The sequence below is a fragment of the Chrysemys picta genome, chromosome 4 (assembly GCF_011386835.1).
Source record: "Chrysemys picta bellii isolate R12L10 chromosome 4, ASM1138683v2, whole genome shotgun sequence".
Classification (NCBI taxonomy): domain Eukaryota; kingdom Metazoa; phylum Chordata; order Testudines; family Emydidae; genus Chrysemys; species Chrysemys picta.
The window spans coordinates 76,764,272-76,786,995 of NC_088794.1; the positions used below are offsets into that span (position 1 = coordinate 76,764,272).

Sequence of the window (22,724 nt, forward strand, 5' to 3'; positions counted from 1 at the left end):
GATCTGGGCCTTAGGGAACTGATGCACAGAGAGGCTATCTGTAAAATGGGTATATTAGCACTTCCCTGCCTCAGAGGGGAGTTGTGAGGATAAATATGTTAAAGATTGTGGAGAAAGTCCAGAGGAGAGCAAAAAAATGATTAAAGGTCTAGAAAACATGACCTATGAGGGAAGATTGAAAAAAATGGGTTTGTTTAGTCTAGAGAAGAGAAGACTGAGAGGGGACATGATAACAGTTTTCAAGTACATAAAACATTGTTACAAGGAGGAGGGAGAAAAATTGTTCTTCTTAACCTCTGAGGAGAGGACAAGAAGCAATGGGCTTAAATTGCAGCCAGGGCAGTTTAGGTTGGACATTAGGAAAAACTTCCTAACTGTCAGAGTGGTTAAGCACTGGAATAAATTGCCTACGGCTGTTGTGGAATCTCCATCATTGGGGATTTTTAAGAGCAGGTTGGACAAACACCTATCAGGGATGGTCAAGATAATACTTAGTCCTGCCTTGAGTTCAGGTGACTGGACTAGATGACCTCTCGAGGTCCTTTCCAGTTCTATGATTCTATGATTGTGAGGTGCACAGATACCACAGTAATGAAGGTCATAAAAATATCCATGACAGTTTACCGAAGTCCAACAGGAAGCATTAATAAGGCTGTAAATTAAATTTACAATATTTTTTCCATGTGTGAGCACAATAAAGTGTTATAGTTGAAATAAACTGAAAGAAAACAAAGGAGCAGAGATTACAACCTATCTAGATTGTCATCTATTGCAACAGGCATGGGCAAACATTCAAGTGTCTGAGATTTGCACAAATATTAGATAAACTTTCTTCTTCAGTAGTGTAATAAAGCCCCATGTCTGCCTCTGTCAGTGTGTAAATTATGGGCCATCTCCAGGCCTCATTATATGCATGGAACACCTATTGAATTCAGTGAGAAATCTGCATGTGAATTTGCCCCTTAATATAAAGATAAACCCAAATCTGTTGCAGACAGGGAGAAAGGCAAGTGGGTTGGTGCTGGTCTCCCCTCCCTGAGCCCATCCTACTCCCTTCTCTGCAGCTTCGCCCCGAACTCCCTGGGAGTCCCTCCCTTTGGCCACTAGGTAAGGTTTCACACCTGCTTGGCCAGGAGCCCCCCCAGAGGGACCTGCCAGGGGGCCAGGTGAGTCCCAGCAGTGCTTACTTGCTGGAGCGGCTCCCAGGAAGCATCCAGCAGGCAGGTCCCTCCCTCTGGCTCCTAGGGTAGGGTGACGTCACATCACGTCATGTCATGTCACGTCGCTTGCACGGGTGAGGTCGGGGCAGGTTGAGAGGGGCAGGGGGGGGCTCTCTGCCTAGCGCCCGTCTACAAGCTGCTGCAGCACGCAGCGGAGTGGAGACCTCCTTGCCGCCTCTGTGTGCCTGGTGCTGTGGAGCAGGGCTGCACTCTGTCTGCAGGTTCCTTCCGGCCAGCGGGCTGGTGCCGCCGTGCCAGGAGCTGAGTCGCGGGTCGGGGTAGGCGGGTCGGGTTTGGGCGGGTTGAAGGGGGGGGGGTGTCTCTCTCTGCCCGGCGCCTGCTGCCAGGGTCTACAAGCCCCGCCCCACTGCAGCAGATCTCCTCGCCATCTCTGTGTCTGGAGCAGGGCTGAACTCTGCAGGTTCCTGCCGGCCGGCGGGCTGGCACCGCTGCGCCGGGAGCTTAGCTGTGCTGCCCCAGGGCCCAGGAGGAAGATGTAAGTGGCGCCGTCTTGCTACGGTCCCCCCGATATCGGGACAAAGTGCATCCCGACCAATATAAGGTCAGGGCGCGGGACAAGTCCTCTAAAATCAGGACTGTCCTGATAAAATCGGGACGTCTGGTCACTCTACCTAACCCTAGCGATTATATTACATCTCCCTCCCACAAACTCCCTCTCAAACTCTTTGTTTGTGGTCCCCTGGTTGCTAGCTCCCCTTGGTTGTTTAGCCTCTGGCTTTTAAGGCCTTCTCTCCTAGGTCAGCCCTACCCCCTCGTTAATCACACAGGGGAGGGGTGATCACAAGGCTGATTGAGGCTGATCAAAGATGATCAAGGATGATCCAGGGAACAAAGGCTCAAACAGTCCCCAGATACACAATCCCAACTGACTCTGTAACTCAAATAACCTGAAAGAGAAAAGAAAAAAAAATAGCCAAACAAACTCACTATAGATATCGACCTGCTGTTATTGGCCTGTATAGCAAGATTTTAGTTGACTAAAATGGACAGACCCTAACTCAGCAGGAGATGGGAGGAACCAGAGTTATACTGCACTGCTGAATATTCTTTTCCAACTACCCCTATGGTGGGTAAAAATTGTGACATCTGCTTGGATCTATTAGTGACAGCTATATTTTATTATAGAGCTCAATCATATAATAAAGATCAATCAATTGTTCTCTTTCATTGTTTAAATCAGTGAGGCTTGAATGACTTGTTAAAATTCAGGGGGAAAGGGAGTCATTTATGTCAGTAATTCAATATCTCATATTTTCCAAGTGGGGATAAATGCAGCATTTATTTTTGAAAAGTAGATGCAAAGCCCAGATGGCTCCTAATATGTGTCAGTCTTATTTCTTTTCCATCACTGAATTCTGGTTTCACTATGCTTTACAGAGTCATTGGGGAGCCTGACGGTTTTCATTCTATCATGTTAGCTACATATAGTAGTTATATTATCAGTATGTCCTTGTATCTTTGACCTTGAGACATGTATTTCAACATGCTTAATTTTTCTTTTGTTTGACAATCCACATCCAAGATACTATGATTTTGCTACAGTGCTGTGAGTCCTTTGGTTTAACTGGATTTACAGCTTCAACTAGTGACATCATGTGAAGAAATCCAACAACAGTAATAGAATTATGCTGTCACATGATAACCTTTCAAAGCAGATTGAGACATTTTTGATTCACTTTCTCACAGAGGACAGAAAATTAGATGTCAAAATGATGATATCAGTTAGGTTTTTTTTCTCTGCACCTGTGTGCATTAGTAATGCATTATAAAAAGAGCAAAGTGACTTTGATTTACATCTTGCAGTTATACTGGGAGTGAGAAAGACACATGGTTTCTCCCCCACATCCCTGTGGGATAAAATCAGCTAGGAGAGACAGAAGAGATAAAGCAAAAACAAACATTAGGTTGTCAAATACATTGCTTTTAAATTTGGTCTCTTAAACTCTCCATCATAACTGATAAATTGTTGAGTTAATATAAGCTAAGGTGGTCCTTTTTTCCCTAAAAAAAATATTGCTAAAGTAGCAGTCTCTTTTTAATAAAGTCTTGAGGATTAGGAAAAAAGCAGTCTGATAACATAGCATCTTCATTTTTAGTACACAAAACAATAATAACTAATTACAGCTGAGAAAATAAGTCAAAATGTACAATTCCTTCTCAGGGCTTAAATGAGACTTAAGAGGGCACATAGACCTTGTGATGGCCCTCTACACAGGAGTGAATGTCACCCTTTGTCAGTTGTTTCCCCCTACATAAATAGCTCGTGAACAGTAAACTGTGAATATTCCGTTTTCTAATTCATCCTGTATTGGTAAGTTAGATATGTGTTTGTTATTATTATTCGTTATTATTTATTAGTAGGAATACAGTAGTACTCAGGTCCCATTTGCGTTCAGGGCCTCAGTGTGCCAGGAGCTGTACAAACAAAATAAAAGATGATCTCTTCTCCAAAGAGCCTATAATATAATACAAGGTAAGAGACAATGAGTGGATGTAACAAATAATCAGAAGGTGCAAGGAGGATGGGCCATATTTTGCACACCTAGATGATCTTGAGTTGGTTACTTTTAAATATATGTAGTATATACTTTATAAATAAACAAGTAAATAAGACATATCAGAAAGAGCTGATGGACTACAAGCCATCTGACCATTTGTGCTCATTGAAAATCTGATAATTTATTTCGTAAGAGTAAGAATGTTAACCTCTGTTGTATGGTCCATATTGCAATATAGGTAATTACACTATGTGTCTGTAAATTCCTGTCTCCTGGCTACAGTATTCTTCTTCATTTTTGTCATCAATTGTTCTTTCAGGTTGCTAAGTGTGTTCTTATCAATAGTTAGTGCGTTTCAACTCAAAGGTAGCTGCATTTCATTAGTGGATAAAGTGATCCATATACATACTTTTTTGGCTTACAATACTATAAACAATTTCATATAACACCCTTAGTCATAGATGTTTCAGTCCTCCAGCTTGGTATTTGATTTTACAAGAGGTCAGACCACAAGTTGCCATATATCTGAGAAATGTCTTAAGATTTATGCAGTTGTTGGGTGTGTGGGTTTACTTTTAGTTTTAAAAATAGTCTCTGTCCCAGAGGGGTCTCAGACACTGTTATAACAATACTGACATAATGTGCTTCAGCCTTTACAAGCAACTAATGCTCACAGCAACTTATAAGGTAGATGAGTATTCACTGTATTCTTTTTACAGATGGGTAAACTGAGTGACAAAGAGATTGTGATACTTTCCCAAAGTCATTAGAAGAACTGGGAATAAACCCCAAGAGTCCAGATCCCCCCACCCTGTAGACAGACACCAGATATACATATTTGTTCAGGGCCTGCCTCATCATTTGTGAGGTTCAAGATGCTAGATAGAGGTGTCCAGGGTTCAGTTGCCACTTCCCTGTAGTCCTATTGGTGAAGCAACTGAGGGAAATTAGAACAGCAGGCAACTGGATGACTCAGTGCATCACTTTGATGTCTCAAAGATATGCCCTCAAAGCCATTGTTTGCTTCCGTTTCCCTTAAGCCAACCCAACATCTTTCTTTCTCTCTGAAAATGTACTGGGGAATCAACCCAACCCCCTGCTTCCACAAATCAAGAAGGTCAGTGCTGCAGTTTGAATCAACTGCTTAAAGAGAGGTAAGGGACAAGTTGTAGGAGGTGCTGCACAGGAGGTTCAGCTACATGTGTCTTCCCATCCGTGTCTCCTCAGAGGTGGTACAGTAATGCTACAGTAGAGGCTGTTGATCTGTTTTGTGGTCTTAGAGTGAAGAGGATTTCTTTCTCCACTTCCTGAATATCTCACCTAAATGGGCTGAGCGCTAGGGAGAGAATTTGGCCCTTAGCTATTTGGTTATACAGTTACATGTGAGCAAGTGGAATGCGTGATTGGGATTAAAAACAAACTAACAAAAAGACATGGAAAGAAAACTGAAATGGAAAAAACAATTCTGTATGCTGAACCAGACTTTGCAGGTTAGATCCTATATTATACATCACACGAACCAGATGGTAACAGGTAAGTACTGAGGTGATCCTTTTCTCTCATAAGTGCAATGTGGAAATCTTGGGAAACTGGAGACAATATGTAACAGTACATGAAACCATCCAGTACCTTAGGACATATGGTGTGTGTCCAAGGAAAGGGGTATTTATGCTGCCATATGGACATACAGTATGTTGTGTGAGTTGATGGTGCATTGAAAATAACAGGAATGGCCTTTCTCAGGTGTGGACCTTGGGTGTGCTCTATTAAACTACATAGGCATACACAGAAAACCACAGCATGGAACAGAAACTGTAAATGTTGCAGTAATTAAAATGTGATATGAGGCAAAATAATAATGAGTAATGATTTACCCTGGTACGAAAAGAGTACAATGTTGATTTAATATGCTACAAGTTCAGAATAGTAACCAGGGCCTGATTAATGCATAGGCAAATTAGGCATGAGGCTATGGCCCAGGTTCAAGCATGTGGACCCAACCTGAGTGATGCTGAGACCCTGTGCACCAGTTCGCAAAGCCATTCTCTCACAGGTGACCTGGTCTCCCCTCTGGCCCAGTCTCTCCTCTGTTTTGATGGGTGGGAGGGGGTCTGGGCCAAATCTGAGGGGGCAGTGGGTTGGCCAGTGCTGCTGCTCCTCATCGCTGCCAGGGGGTAATGGAATGAGTATGAGAGAGGGGGGGCTGGGCCAAACCTGAATGGACATTGTGATGATCAGTGCTGCTTCTTGTGCTGCTGCTGTTGAGCCAGCACACGCACCAGACTTCTTCATCTCCCAGGAGCCTGCCCGGCCACATCCTGCTTCCAGCAGTTTGTGTCCCCTCTGCTCTTCACACAGGACTCATTCAGTGACTGCCTCAAGATGTACTACAAATACCAAGAGCTGAGATAAGTGTCTGCACAGAGGAGCTGTCCAGGAGAGGGATGGCAGGGAGTTCGGGGGGGGGGGGAAATGAAGGGGTTAATAGGGCAGTGTTCATGCAGAAAGAGCCAGTTACTGACTAGGGTGACCAGATAGCAAGGGTTAAAAATTGGGACAGGGGGTGGGGGTAATGGACACCTGTATAAGAAAAAAACCCAAATATCAGGACTGTCCCTATAAAATCGGGACATCTGGTCACCCTATTACTGACTGACTAGGATAAAAGAGCGTTAACTAAGCAACAGCCAAGAAGTGGGAGACAGACATGCTTGGGTTAATAGAGCACTAGTGCAGCTGTGCTGGCCATCAGAAGAATAACATAAATGCATCCATTTTGTTTGGGAGCATCTACTTTAGCTGGCCAGTAGACTGTTAGAAGTGTATATTTGCCTAGCGAGAGTGATGGTTTAACCAAGACCCTGATGGTAGCATGTCATACCTACTTTGCACTCACTTTGCATTGGTGTTAATGACTACACAAGAAGCAGGGCAAAAAATAATCCAGTCCAATAGCTTTGGATCAGAACACTGACAGTAACCCACCCTGATCAATACATTGGCTAGCCAAGTTCTCCTCAGGATCATAGGATTATACGGTAATTAAAAATGAAAACAACAGATCTAATAACAATTCTAGCACACTTTAAAATGTGGAAAATAAATAAGTTGTCTTAGTCCAGTCCTTAGAAGACAAACATCTAAGTCACAACAGTTTTCATTTCTTTCAGAACTAATTGACTCCCCTGTTGGCAGTTGCAGTCCAGATGCCAAAGGAGACTGAACTACTCTTATCCCTGCAAATGGTCCTTGCAGATCATGGCTGAAGCATGTTAGTGGTGATGGTGGTTAAAGTGCGGAAATGTTAACTGCCATGGTGAGTCCACTCCTTTTGCTAATTGACATTTTGTCTTTTGAATCCTTCCCTATTTTCTCAGCTTGATAATAACTAGCTTCTGTATTGCCTACCACACCAGTGATATGAAGATCAGATAAGAACCGTTATGAACACGGCATTCATCTGAAAATCAAGCTTCGATTTACACATCTAGAAGACTTGTTTTAGTCAAAGGGCTCAATATAAGGTTAAATGGATGACATTGTGTGGCCTGTGTTCTACAGGAGGCCAGACTAGATGACCTAATAGTCCCTTCTGCCCCAAAATCTATACATTTTATTAATGAAATTTAAAAATAAGCATACATTTTGAAAATAGACCTCTGCAGAAGTCAAAAGGCTAGTAGTGACCAAAGGTGAGGGACTGGGAAAAAGACTGCCTTGAGTTAAGATGCCAAGAAAACTTCCCAGAGTATCTGATATAATTAAAGATGAAAGAGAAACTTGCCAGTCATTTTTTGGTGTCATTTTGAAAGCATCCTACTTGTTTATGGGCTGCATGTATGTTTCTGACTTAGGGGCACTTCCAAAGATAATTGTTTGCTATTGAAACCAAAAGCAAAAACCCAGCAAAAATATACAAGTCATAATGTTCCAGCTGATGAAGATGTTACCAGCTATTCATATTTAATTATTATTGTTGTTGTTATTATTTATATTGTCTTAGTACCTAGGAGACCTAGTCATGGACCTTGACACTGTTGTGCTAGGCACTGTACATTCTGAGAACAAAAACTGGTCCCTGCCCCCAACAGCTTACAATCTAACAAATTACTATTAATCAGTTTATTTATTGTACGCAGCACCACTTGTGTGTTCAGCTTTTTGCAGGCAAACAGAAGACAGGTCTCTGCAATGAGAAGCTTACAATCAAAGCCTCATTCACATAACTAAGACAATTGAAGTCAATGGGGCTACTCATACTAATAAAGGCTTTGCAGGAGCAGACCCTAAGAGAGTCGTGACATGGCAAAAGGATAGACTATGGTATTACACAAGGAGAATGGAGAGGAAGGGACAAGGTGAAATAGAATGGTGGGTAGAAATAGACCACGTATTTAAATCCATGGACATAGGCCCCAATTGACTTCAAAGTGACTTAAACAAATGCTTAAAGTTAAGCAGACACTTGTGCTTTCCTGAATATGATACTTTCCTGAATCAGGGCCTCAATGCTTTGTTAAATATTGACTGGCTTAAGCACATGCTTATGTGCTCTGCTGAATCAGAGCCAAAATTCTATTCCATTAATCCATGCTCTCTCAACATGAAGCAAACAATTTCTCTTGTAGAGGTCATAGACTGCAGCTAAAGGAGGATTTGTATGAGGTTTTTAAGAACTGGATTTTATTAATGTTAATGTGACAGTGAGCAAATGTCAAAGGTGAAGGGAGATAGCATTGAAAGTTATGGTTCATTTTACAGTCAGCTCCTGTGTAAAGATTTCCTTATCAAAGGTTGAGCAGGAAGGAATGCGTCAGACTGCCTTTGTGTCTTGTCAAAGAGGTGTTCTCATTTTGAAGCGAACCTTTAGTTTACATGACAGATAGAGGGACATTCATTTCTTCCATGCAAGAAATTATTATTGTCTTTTGTTTCTTATCAGTGCTAATATCTCAGGACATTGTCTATTACCTTTCATTTTTGGCATACATTTTCTCTGATGTAACTTTTTTTTCTAGGGCGGCTGTTTGTTCTGTTACTCAAATGTTAAAGTAAAAAAAATCTTTGTTGCACTTTAAATATCATAGGCAAAATATTGGATGTAAAATGTGATAATTATTTTGCTGAAGTGACTGGCATGCATGTTTACCTTTGCTATCTTCTGGATGGAATCAGAACTGATCAACTGTGTGGCATAGGCCCTACAATACTAACAGCAAATAGAGATTTTCCTTTACCAGGAGTGGTAGGGGCCTCTGCTTTGGAAGCAGCAGAGTCTGCATTCAGCCCCTGCTGTCACCGTGACATATTGAGTGGCCACGGTGTACAGGATATTGACAACTGTAAAGTTCTAGGTGACTAATGATTTGATACACTATTTACCTCACCCACAATAGTATAGCATTACACTTCATAAACAAACCAGGTGTGTCATGGGAGTTTTTAGTTTTCCTCTGAATTGTATGGTATGCATTATTGCCATGGATGAGCAAAGTAAGTCTGCTCTAATGTGGCAATTTCTATTGTATCAGCAGGTTTAACAAAGGCTACTGGATGTGTTTATTTGTCAAAGAATCCAGACATCATTCTTGGAAATTAGGAGCCTGACTGCACTTACTTACACTGGCATTGGTGTGAATGGAGCTAATCCTGATTTACAGTCATGTGAAAGGAAAACCAGGCCTCAGGGGTTGAACCAAAACTCCAGTTCAAAACACTCCCCAGTCTGAACCCAGGTCTGGATACTAATTTTACAGATGACCCTTATATCACTAACTACAGATTAGAAATATGGATCCAATTTTATAGTTCAGGCCCATCTCTATATCTTATAAAGTTCCCGTCAAGACTTACCCTTAAAAAGCCCCATCACTTAACCAGTATATGTTGTGACTGTTTTAAAGAAAGCTGTCCCCTTCCCAAAGGTCTGCCTGGAGCTCATAGGAGGAGGACAGCGAGCATGAAAGTGAGGAGAGACAACCCTGGTGGAGGATTCAGAGGGTCATAGAACAGTAGGGGAGGAGAGGAGACAGAGCACTCCTGGAGGAGATGGGGACACAGTTTCCTGGAGGACTCAGAATGTGGGAGACAGAGGACACAGAGTGTTAGGGGACATAGCACTGGGGCTGAACAGACCAGGACACCGAATCCTCTGGAGGAAGCAGAGCTGGTAGCTACTAGGACACAAAAATGTGGAGGGAATTGCTGCACACACAGACACATGTACTGTATGAACATAGGACATGGTGCTACTAAAGGTGCTTTTGGGAGCTGGAGAACCAAGTTCATATGTACAGCCTGCTCCTTCATGCACTCCTACACCATGTGGGTCAACAATGGCTTGACTGGTGACCCTCCATTTTTTTTTTTTTTTTTTTTTTTTTGTGGTCAGACCTTTTCTGTAGAGACTCCTTGGAAAGTGACCTACAGTAATGACAATAATAAATACAGATTTACAAGGCATCCATTGCCTGAAGGCCTTGGCTTGCACAACATAATAGAGTAAATAAAATAGTACAAATTCAAAGGCAACATGGCCCAGCAGTAACCAAGGAGAAGGTGAAAGACAAAGCCAAAATGCACAGCATCCAGAGCCTACAATCATATAAGAAAACAACTGGCTTCTCAGGTTTTTTTTTTTTTCATTAACAAATATAGTGAAGAGTGTGTGTGTGTGTGTGGGGGGGGGTAGGTGGTGGGGGAGATAGAGGAGGAAAAGCATGAGCCGGACAATACACAAATAGAAAGAGATTGGTTCAGCAATGCACAGGATTTATTTTCTCTCATGAATGACAATGTAGCCATCATGCCTGACTGGACTGTAATATGCTTGTCTGCCGAGCTATAGTGAAATGAGTAATTTGTAGGTCTCAGGTAGGCTTACCTCCCCAAGGCAAGCAAATCTTTCTTTTCTTCAGGTTACAAAGGAAAGCAGGAGACATTTAGAAAGTGTTAAGTAAGGAGTTTATTACCAAGGGTTAAAATAACACACAGTGTTCCAAATTTTAAAGATTTCAGTCCCCTTTTTAGGCCCCTAAATGAAGCTGCCCAGTTTTCATTGTTTTCCATTATTCGTAGTGATTCTGCTGGGTGCTGAGCTGTTCTGGAGATTTGGCCCCTACTGTGTTGCCATTCTTGCATGAGAAGTGTGTTTCTTTTTTTTCCCAAACCAAAATATATAGTATACTGCAAAAAATATACAAACGGATCTCTGAAAAGTGGTGGCTACCACCAAAGATCACGTGAAACTGGTCTGGCTTTTTGTTCTCTTACAAACACCAAATGCACTCGAGGCTCAGTAAGAAGATCAAGAAAAAAATATGCAACTTTCAAGTAGGCCTGGAATGAGTTTATGGTTTTGCATCAAAACTATGTGAAATGTTCAACGTTTCATGATTCTCACACAAAACCAGGTGTAGCTTGGAGGTTTCAGATGGGTTTTATTTTGAGCTCTAATGTTTTTTCTGAGGCTCAGTGAAATTCTAGGGCTGTGAACCCATGTGAAGTGAAATGCTTGCATGATCCCCTGGACATGAAACTGTTCAAAGTCACACATTTTTACTTACAAGAGGGATATAATAATCATGTCATATACATTATCAATGTATTGCACTATGGTATCATAAATAATCTCCTAGGCTAGTTATAAGCATGAGGGAAATTGACACTCGTTTTCCATTTGGCTTACAGATGAGGTATAAAATCTTCTGTTAACAGATTCAGCCTCTTCTATGAGCTTTTGATTTCACTCTTTTGAATCCTATTGTTTTCATTAATATATTTATATATATTTACCAGGACTCTTCTGCCTGTTTCTTGGTAGAAGTAGAAAAGGATTCCTGAAATTATCCTTAGAGTTGAAAGTGCAATGAATGACAAGGCAAGCACAGCTCTTGAGATTGTTCAGAAAAATAGCATGCAATAGCATTCAGTTCTGTACTAATTGAATGTTCTGCTGAGTTTTAAGTTAAAGGGCCTGATTCAGACCAGATGTTACTCCCTTGATTTCGATGGAATTGCATCCACTTACACTAACTTTGAATTTAGCAAGAAGATTGTACAGTATTTTAGAATTTCCTTATAATGTGCTTAGAGTTTTGGTGTGTCCATTGCTCTCATTTGTTTTGTGGGTTTCTGTGCTTTATGATGAGGAGAATTAAGCAGAATAGACTAAAGGCTGATTTTCCTTTCTATTGTATTACTTTTACATTAGTGTGACTGAAGGCATTCTGTAGTAACTCTAGGAGTAAACTGACTAACATCCCTTCAAATGAGAAATATCGGAGGGGTATGTTTTGCAGTAAATCCCACCCCTAATTTCCTGGAGCTAGGAAGATACTTCCTTTATAGACAGGTTATTATATGCCTCCTTACTGAAGTATTTCTTGCACTTTCCTCTGAAGCAGCAGTATTGGTCTATGCCATAGACAGAATACTGAACTAGACAGATTATTAATCTGATGCATTATTGAGAGTCCTTATCATCCTAACGATTTGTTCAATGAAAGGAATTAAACTTCATTTAATAGAGACTTTGTAAATTGAAGAAAGAAGCTGTTTATTTTCTCCTTGCTGCACAGTTTTCTGAAACATATACAATACTTTAATAACAGGCTACATTTTGATGATATATACTTGTGTACAAGAATAATTTAACATCATGAAATAAATAATCTAGAAAAAATATGCATTTTGATTTTCTTTTCAGATCCAATGAGCACATGATTTATAGGGGCTTCTAATTAGAACTGACTGGGAATTTTTTGACAAAAAGATTTTTCATCAGAAAATGCCAATTTGTCAAAACCGAAACTTTTTGGGATAATATATTAGTTTCAAGTACATTTTCATTGAGAGGGAGATACCAGGTTCACATCATTTGAAGATGACACAAAAATTAGGGGAGTCATAAATAATGAAGAGGACAAGACTCTGATACAGAACGATCAGTTGTTAAGCTGAGTGCAAGAAAACATTATGTTAGTATAGGTGATGGAAATATGTACATCTAGAAACAAAGAATGTCAGTCATATTTACAAGATGGGGGACTCTATCGGAAAAAGCAGAGATTCTGAAAAAGATTTGTGGTCCTAGTATAAGGATAATCAGCTGAACATGACGTCCCAATGCAATGCTGTATCCAAAAGGGGTAATGCAATCCTTGGATGCATAAACAAGGGAATCTTGATAGTAGAGAGATTATTTTACCTCAGTATTTAACATTGGTTTGACTACTGATGGAATACTATGTCTAGTTCTGGTGTCCACAATTCAAGAAGGATGTTGATAAATTGGAGAGGGTTCAGAGAAGAGCTACAAGAATGATCAAAGGATTTGAAAACATACTTTATAGTGATACACTGAAGCACCTCAATTGATTTAGATTAACAAAGAGAAGGTTAAGGGGTGACTTGATCACAGTTTATAAGTACCTACCATGGGGGGAAATATTTGATAACGGGCTCCTCAATCTAGCAGAAAAATTATAACACAATACAATGGCTGAAAGTTGACACTTCACTTTGCTTCTTTTCTTTTTCCTATTTACATGGGGCTGGAGGTGTCACAATTCTTCACCACTCCTTCTGGTCCATGGCACAGATTTGTAACTCTTGGAATTTCAGTCCTTTTCTCTTCAATCTTCTCTTAAGAGAGCTTTTCCTTCATATCCTCAGACTTCCATGTCCTTTCTTGCTACCCTCTGACTCCTACACTTCCTTTGCTGGTCATTCTCCCATTCTTACCACATGTATACCCTCAAATGTGCACTCTCCAGCCTATCACTGAGAGTCCTAAATTCATTTTCCCTGTAATTTCTTCCATGCTCACTCTGTCTACCCTTTGCTGGCATTCTTCTCAGTATATTATTTTCTACTACCTGGATCTTCTTTTCTTCCATTTCCATAAGACCCACCATTTCCAAACTAGAGATCAGGCAGGGACAAACACAGGCAGCATACATGTTCCTTTCAGTTTGTTACTTAATTGATGGTTCCAAAGTACTCCTGCCATCTTTTTCACTGTTGCCCTTGAACCTTGGGTTCTTCTTTTCAGTTCTCCAGATCTCTCTCTGATGGCACAACATGTACTTCCCAAATATACAATTTTCCCCTCTGATTCAACTTCTTTCCTGAAACTTCAATCAACAGCTCTTCTTCCACTTTCCATACTTGTGTAATTTCTGTTTTCTTTCCTTCAAACTATGATCTTCAAACACAAATGCCCACTTTGATATCACATTTACCAAATCCTCTTTGCTGTCATCTAAAAGGGTCAGGTCATTAGCATACATTAGTTTTTTCAGTGTCTCCACAGGGTTGGTTTCCTACTAATTAACTCAGTAACGTATCAAGAGAAGTGGACTCAATCAGCACTCTGTCTTGTCTCAGTCCCACCATCACCTCAACATTCTCGAAAGTTCCATGTATTATTACCACTTTAGCTCTTGGCCCTTTATACAGCTCCTCTCCTCTATCATCTCTACTTCTGGAAGACTCTCTCCCATCCATCTCAATACTCCAAGCACCACTCTGAGACTAAGTCATATGCTTTCTCAAGATAAATAAATGCTACATAGTAGTTACAGCCTCCATGTATCATTCTTTCAAATTTTTATCCCATTGCAAATATTGTGTCCAAAGTACTCTTTCCCTTCCTAAAGACATGTTTCTTCTCTCCAGGTTGCACCTCAACGTTGCTTCTAAAACTTTCTCAAAGACTTTAAGGGACTGACTTAACAGAGTGATGCCTTGGTAAGTATTTGGATCATTTACATCACCCTTACCCTTCCAAAGAAGCACAATCAATGTCATTCTCCAGTTGTCTGGTATCCTACCTTGATCTCAGCCAATACACAGTAATCTGTGAAGCCAGTTTATTCCAGTCTCTCCAACTGCTCATATGATCATATGAACTGTTATCTCATCTTCACTAGCCGCTTTACCGTCATTCATCTTATTCAGGGCTTCTATCACCTCCTCTATAGAGATTGATACTTTGTGGGACTACCCCATAATTGTTGGTGGTGCTTGCACCAATGGCTGGAAGTTGAAGCAAGACAAATTAAGACAGAAAATAAGGCATACATTTTAAACAGTGAGGACGATTAACCTTTGGAACAGTTCACCAAGCATTGTGGTGGATTCTCCATCACTGGCATTTTTAAAATCAAGATTGGATGTTTCTCTAAAAGCAGTGTTCCAGGAATTATTTTGGGGGAAGTTCTATGGTCTGTGTTGTAGAGGAGATCAGACTAGATTACCATAATGATCCCTTCTGGCCTTGGAATCTATGAATCTATAAACCCTTGGCTCTCCCATATCCCAGATGAATGCCCTAGTTTCCAGGCCGTTGGTATGCTGAGGTGGATTTTTTTTCTCTCTCTCTCACTCTACATCCCTCCCTCCCTCTCATATGTTTTTTTCAAAAGGTCTCATTTTCATTCCATATTGGAATTATGGAAATTCCAAATTATGAAACCTCAAAAACTTTTGCTATATGGAATTCTTGTTTTCTATCCAGACCTACTTCTGACAATTTCATCTGTGGTGCATTGATGCTGATCCAGTAATATACCCTGGAGTATATTTGTGGAGATTTATAGCTATGACAGTGTAACAGTATGTATTAGGGCCTGTAGGTACTAACCCCTGCTTATGTGACAAGAGTATAACTTTTTTGTTGCTCTGACCCAAGTAATGTGACTGGAGCAAGGAAATAATCAGCAGTTTCTTACCAGCAATCCTGAGTGTCATATCCTTATACTTTAGAGCATGCAATTGTATCACCTTGGCTGGGATCACATCAGATCTCAACACTATGTTGAGTCAGACTTGTTTATTATTTGGATGTGAGACCTCCAAGAAGAAAACTGGGCACCAGTGAAATTGGTTTAGGTAGCTGTTTGACTCAATTCTGAGTCAGAGCCACATGCTAGTAAGGGGTGCTATGATGTTGGAGGTGTTGTGTTTAACCTGCAATGTAAAAGTGAGATTTGACACCGCAAAGTAAGCAGGGCCTAATTAACTTAATTTGAATTTAACCAGAAGACGGCATAGAGTTACTGCTGCCTGTGCTTCATAAAGTGTAATGAGATTTTAATGAATAAAAGTGGTCAATAGAATATCAGTTTTATGTCTCATTCAAAAGTAAGATCTTCTCCAGTGTGGATTTCTAGCATCCGGATATGGCAGTCGAGGTATAGTAGAACTCTCACTTTTGTTTTGGATCTGTGTCTGGTGATTTGTAAAAGCTCAGCCAGCAACTGGTGAGGAATCAAAGCAGTATGGTTTTAATGAAAGGCATTAGAGCTTCTAGGCAGGGCCGGCTCCAGGCACCAGCTCTCCAAGCATGTGCTTGGGGCGGCACCTGGAGGGGGGCGGCGCTCACCTGGGGAGAGCGGGGCCGTGGCCAGGCTCACCGCCCTCCCTGTGGCGCTCTGGCCAGCCGGGGAGAGCGGGGCCGCGGCCGGGCTCAGCGCCCTCCCCTGCGCGCTCCCCGCTGGGGTACGGGGGGCGGCGGGAGGCTTTTTTGCCTGGAGCAGCAAAAAAGCCAGAGCCGGCCCTGCTTCTAGGTCAGACTATCAGAGCAGGAAAGGGGCCCCTCCTGGTTTTGATGAAGTTTCGGGTAGCGGAGTGGTGTAGTTAAGAATGACTTACACAATTGTCTTTCTCTCTTATCATTAGAGTTGGAAACCTGAGATTAATGTTGAAAAAGTGACACTTTAAAAGGTTTAGTGCTGTGCTTAACACAGTGGGTTAGTACTGCTGCTAAGTGAGTGCTTTTGTAACTGAAAAAACATTGTAACAAGGACACTTAGGATGCCATTTGCTGGCATATACTGATCTATTATCCCAACTCCAGGCCTTTATTAGGAAGACAGGATTTTAATTATTTTAGCTTTCAAAATTGTAGTGAATTTTATGCCAATGATAGTCATGAACTGCAGCTGAAGAGGAGATATTCCCACATTGTTCCAGCACTGGAATGAACCTGGTTTTGGAAGGACCATTTCAGTCGGTGGTGTATATGTGGGGACAGATGATTGGTCATTCTTCATGACCCATTTTTTCCTTGTCCTCCACCTAAAGGACAACCCCCACTGTGACTGGCAGTTTTTCAAAACCGTTTGCCAGGCTACGTTTAAGTTTTACACCATATTTTTGAAGGAAAAACATTTTAATTGGCAAATTGATAGTATCAGCGGATAGGTGGGAGGAATTTCAACTCAACGTCCTTGAAGTAAAACAGTAACTATTGATCATGATTCTTTTCAATGTTACCAGCAGTATCTTACTACTGATGACATAAACCAGTGTGTCCTCTGTACTGTATTAGAATACTGTATTAGAGAAGGATATCAGGCATTCCCTAGCCACAAAAACATGAAATCCAAGGCCAAAGCTTGAACCTGGGTTTCTGTAAATTCTGTAATATGGTGAGATAATAAACCCAATAATACACTGTAAACAATCATTCAGTGTAGTTTTATTGAGAAAGCTACAGGACACTAGGCACATAATGGCTGCATTATGCTTGATAACTCCAGTAGCTCCTCCAGAGGTTATTAACGATGTATTCTTAAGGCATGTAGAATTCTCTGCTTTTTTCACTTATACATGTACTTATTAAACTAGTGCCTGCATTTGCCAAAACTCAGTATATAATGTGTAGTCTTTAATCAAGAGAGGTGTCAGTTTAGAAGAAATGTATCATGGGTTGGGATGGAGGAACTGAACAATAGGGGTTTTTCCACTGGTTTCAGTGAGACTTAGATCAGGCCCTGAGGGGCCTGAGTGTGTGTATAAATAGGGAACATTACTTTTGGTTAGCTTGTTGTTTTAATTGTTATATTATTTCATGCACAAAAGCAAACATGTATTTTTCAAATGAGGTGACTTTTTTTTAGATTAAGGAAAACAAGAAACAAAGAAAGAACCATATAAAGTTCCCATAAAGGGGAACACAATAACTCATTCTACAACATTCTGAATCTGAAATGAATGCAAAAGAGCAGTTGTCTCCCAGCTACCTCAGTAAACATGTATGGAGGCTCCTCTACATTTAAAGGTGTAGTAGACATAACACACACACCATTGACTTCATCCCTCAGCACCCAATCTGGGAAACTCTTGCCAACCCACCAACACCTGAGGAGGTCTGCAAAACAATTAAACAAAAGAAGAACAATAAAGCACCAGGTCATGATGGCATACCAGGTGAAGTACTGAAAATGGGCGGAGAAACATTGACTAACAAGCTTCTCTTGCTGTTCCTCAAAATATGGCGCACCGAAGAAATCCCCACTGACTTATGTAATTATAACATCATCACCATTTTCAAAAAGGGAGGTAGGGATGACTGTGGCAACTATTGAAGCATTGCCCTCCTATCCGTCGGTGGAAAGATTCTCGCTAGAATCTTACTGAATCACTTGCTCCCTCTTGCAGATGAAGTACTTCCAGAGTCCCAGTGTGGCTTCAGACCATCACGAGGTATCACCAATATGATTTCCGCAGCCAGGCAGTTCCAACACCAGGTGCTGTATATGGCCTTTATCGATCTGATCAAAGCCTTTGATTCTGTCAACTGTGAGGCTCAGTGGAAAATCATGTCAAAGTTTGGCTGCCCAAGCAAATTTATCACCATTGTAGGATTCCTCCACAACCAGATGACTGCCTCCATCCTGTGCAGTGGCTCTACTTCTGAGCCGTTTGTCATCCAAACTGGCATAAAACAAGGTTGTGTATTGGCACCCACCCTTTTCTCAATTTTCTTAGCAGCTATGAAAACACTAACCCAAGATCGTCTACCACAGGGCACTGGCATCCAGTATTGGATTGACAGCAACCTCTTCAACCTTTCTCATCTCCGTGCAGAAACTAAAAGTAGTATCAGCAACAACAACAATAACAATATCAATAACCAAACGCAAATATGCAGATGATTGTACTATAGTTGCACACTCAAAGGAGGATCTATATAAAGCCCTTAATTGCTTCTCTGAAGCTTGCAAAAGCCTAGGGCTAACTTTGAACATCGGCAAAACAAAAGTTCTCCACCAGCCAGTCCCTGGTCAATCATTGGACTCAGCAAGGAATATCTATATCGACAAAGAAGAACTGGAAAATGTAGAATACTTTGCCTATCTTGGCAGCCATTTCTCACAGAGGGCAGATATAGACATCGAGATTCAGCACAGAATTCACTGTGCCAGCCTTGCCTTTGGCAGACTGTCTCGCTGTGTGTTCAACAATCACAACATCAAAACACATAGTAGACTTTTAGTTTATAAAGCGGTGGTAATCCCAACTCTCCTCTATGGCTGTGGGACTTGGGTGATCTATAGAAAACACCTGAAAAACCTGGAATGCCAGCACCAGCACTTTCTTTGGAAGATCTTCAACATAAAATAGGAGGATCATCGCACTAATGTCAGTGCCCTCACAGAGGCTAACGTCTTCAGTGTTGAGGCCCTGATTATCCAGCACCAGCTGAGGTGGAGCATGCCTGATGTATGCTTACCAAAACAACTGCTGTATGCCCAACTTACCAAAAGAGAGAGGAAATGGAGAGGCCCAAAGAAACACTTTAAAGTCACCTTCAAGATAAACATCAAGAGGTTTGGCATCGACACCACACACTGGGAGACAGCAGCTCAGGATAGGGATAACTGGCAAAGACTTGTCAGAGAGGGAATGTCCACTTTGGAGGAAAATTGCCTTGCCCTGGTTGCAAACAAATGCCAGAAAAGAAAGGAACGGCAATGGTCACGCAGCGATCGCGGCCCAACCCTGTCTTCAAACACCACCTGCAAAGTCTGCCAACGAGCTTGTGGCTCAAGGGTCAGACTCCTCAGTCACCAAAAGACCCATGAAAAAATAAAACCCATGAAAGAGATCATCCTCGACCTCAAGAGATCACCGACGACGATGACAACATCTTCTTTTAGTTATATAGGTACATGTACCAAGGAATTATGTGAAATAAAGTGAGGTAAAATAATGGTATAATAATGGGGGCTTCTCAGTCATATTCTGTTCCTTGCCATAGAGCATAGGAGGAGATAGTATGTAGTTTCTAGACTTATATTCCTTTTCTTTCCACTGACTTCCCTGCCTTAACCTCTCCCTGATCCTAACTGTGGGAAAATATAAAATTAACCCAATAGTATGAGAATGCACATGCACAGCAGATTAGATATGCTGCTATTTTAGTGGCAGAAACTTGGAAATCTCCAACAGCCTCACACCCAGTAATGGTCCATGTTTCACTGACTGATCATAACAGCACTGCTGCAGTTCTATGATGGCTCACAATTACCCTTCCCTGGAACAAGCTCCTAGAATCCTATGATTTCATCTTTTCTGTATCTCTCATAGTCTTCCAATGCCAAATCCTTCTTTCCCAAATGTTGGTTGTTGGATTTTTCTATGCACCACTGCCCTAACTTTTAACTGGCTTTCTTACAGGATAATGCATCCAGAATGTCTCTACAGATTCACTGCAGGCAAAAGAAAGAGCTGTTGAAACAGGTATCTGGACCCATAATTCAATTTTATTCCTCTGTAGAATCCATTGATTTTACTCAGAAATGTAAACAATAAAAATGGCATTTACTCAGATATACTGTTTTGACGTGTTCTCCGATGACCCCGCTGAGCACTTGATGACCATCCTCAATATTTATAAGATAGGACCTTGTACTCCTTTGCTAAGGAATCAGGCTGGTTTCATCCATTATTCAGCACTTGTACATTGTATTATACTTTATTAATACCAAGAAAAAGTTGCACAATTCTGATTAATTAGCTGAATAGAACCATCACAGACACATTTATTTTCATTTTGCTGGATACAAAAGAATGATTAAAAATTCTGAAAATGTTTCTGGGAAGAAAAATGAAGAGAAAGTGTCTAACTTTAGTGATTGGCGTTACTGTTTTTTTTTTTTTACACTTCATCGAAAATGCACATAAAATAATCAATCAAAATACAAATCCTTGAGCTTAAATATCCGCAGATTTGTTTAGAAAAGAAATCTGTCCTGATAAAATATCCACTGAAATCAATGGCAAGTTCTTTTCCATGTAACTGAAGAAAAAGATTGGATCTGAGTGGTAACATGATGGGCCTAATTCATCCTGTGCCTGAAATAGCAGACCTTCTATTGATTACAGCAGGAGTTGTTATCTATTTGGACCTATATGCCATTTTTTAAAGAGAAGACAGGATGGTTCAGTGGAAGGGAAACAGGTCTGGGACTCAGATGCCTGGCTCTGCCACGAACTTCCTTTGTGATATTGGGCGAGTCATTTGATTTACCTGGTGCCTTCGTTGCCCATCTGTATAATGGGGATACTATTCTACCTACTACACCGGGTTATTGTGAGGAAAACAATTCAGAGTAGTATCTGAGGCATTCAGATACTGTGGTGATGAGGGCTGGTTAAGTATCTAGATACAAGAAAGTGTTTTGTCCCTTTTTTTTTTACTAGGAGGAATAATACACAAACAAGATAAACTTTTAAAAGTACATTGTCTGTTCTGTTTAGTCCTCATCCAAAATCAAAAGTTTCTGCTTGTGATGTCTTATTAATTTCCATTGCAACAAAGGGTGATGCCATAAACACAATATTCTGGGCTTCAGTTCGCCATTGATTCCAGTGAGATTTGCACCCATAGAATTGAAAGCCAAATTTGATTCTGTGACTAAAGGGGGGAAATTAAGCACCAAAATAAGATGGACACTAAACTATCACTGCTAAATACTCATCCAAAAAGGGAATTCCACATTTATTCATGGAAAACAGGTAACTGGGAATGTAAATACCTGCTGTCACTTTACATTTCAGGAGTTTTTCCTGGTCCTACTTGTAGGCTAAGGGACTCTGTCTGCAGACTTTGCTCACATGCTTTCCTACAGACAGCCTATCTAGAGCAGAGAGGGAGTAAGGGGAGTGATCACCGTCGCTCCTACATGTGTCTCAGCCCAAATATGGGTTGTGTGGCAGATGCTCCATCACCTCCAGGTCCTGCTCTCGCCTTAACTCCTGCACTGGTGCTTGCAGTTACTGCCTCACAATTGGTGGAATTGTGCATTGCCCTGCCAACTGCTGAAGGGGGCCTGTCCAGAATATGATTGGCTCTCAGTTCCCAGTCAATCAGCCAATGAGAAGGTAGCAACTGGGGCTTGGTGACTTGGGGCAGAGTCAAAGGGGAAGTGAATCCAAGTGGGGGCAGAAACATAGATCAGCCCACACAATATTTCCATTGTGGGGGTGCTATTTCCCCTGCTATCCTGGTTCTGCTATAGAGTAAGATGGAGGGAGTTGTGCCTCTTTGTTTTAGGCAGCAGCCTGCTTTGTCTCTCTCTGTTTTGGGGTTCTTGTGAGCTATCAATTTGAATTCTAAAAAATAAAGTAGTGTTTTCATTCATAGATTCATAGATTCATAGATTATAGGACTGGAAGGGACCTCGAGAGGTCATCGAGTCCAGTCCCCTGCCCGCATGGCAGGACCAAATACTGTCTAGACCATCCCTGATAGACATTTATCTAACCTACTCTTAAATATCTCCAGAGACAGAGATTCCACAACCTCCCTAGGCAATTTGTTCCAGTGTTTAACCACCCTGACAGTTAGGAACTTTTTCCTAATGTCCAACCTAGACCTCCCTTGCTGCAGTTTAAACCCATTGTTTCTGGTTCTATCCTTAGAGGCTAAGGTGAACAAGTTCTCTCCCTCCTCCTTATGACACCCTTTTAGATACCTGAAAACTGCTATCATGTCCCCTCTCAGTCTTCTCTTCTCCAAACTAAACAAACCCAGTTCTTTCAGCCTTCCTTCATAGGTCATGTTCTCAAGACCTTTAATCATTCTTGTTGCTCTTCTTTGGACCCTTTCCAATTTCTCCACATCTTTTTTAAAATGCGGCGCCCAGAACTGGACACAATACTCCAGCTGAGGCCTAACCAGAGCAGAGTA

The 22,724-nt window shown here is 41.2% G+C and overlaps 1 protein-coding gene across 2 annotated transcripts in view; it reads left to right on the forward strand.

The window, feature by feature from the left end:
• The first annotated feature begins 6,328 nt into the window (after positions 1-6,328).
• LOC135983103 (uncharacterized) overlaps positions 6,329-22,724 on the forward strand; it is a 28,745-nt gene continuing 12,349 nt past the window's right edge. The window contains exons 1-3 of one of the 2 annotated variants that reach the window (XM_065592764.1): positions 6,329-7,055; positions 17,647-19,697; positions 20,210-20,272. In XM_065592764.1, the coding sequence (XP_065448836.1) occupies positions 20,225-20,272 (48 nt within the window). In that variant the 5' untranslated portion in view covers positions 6,329-7,055; positions 17,647-19,697; positions 20,210-20,224. The remainder of the gene's footprint in view (positions 7,056-17,646; positions 19,698-20,209; positions 20,273-22,724) is intronic. The other variant, XM_065592763.1, reaches the window with a different exon arrangement.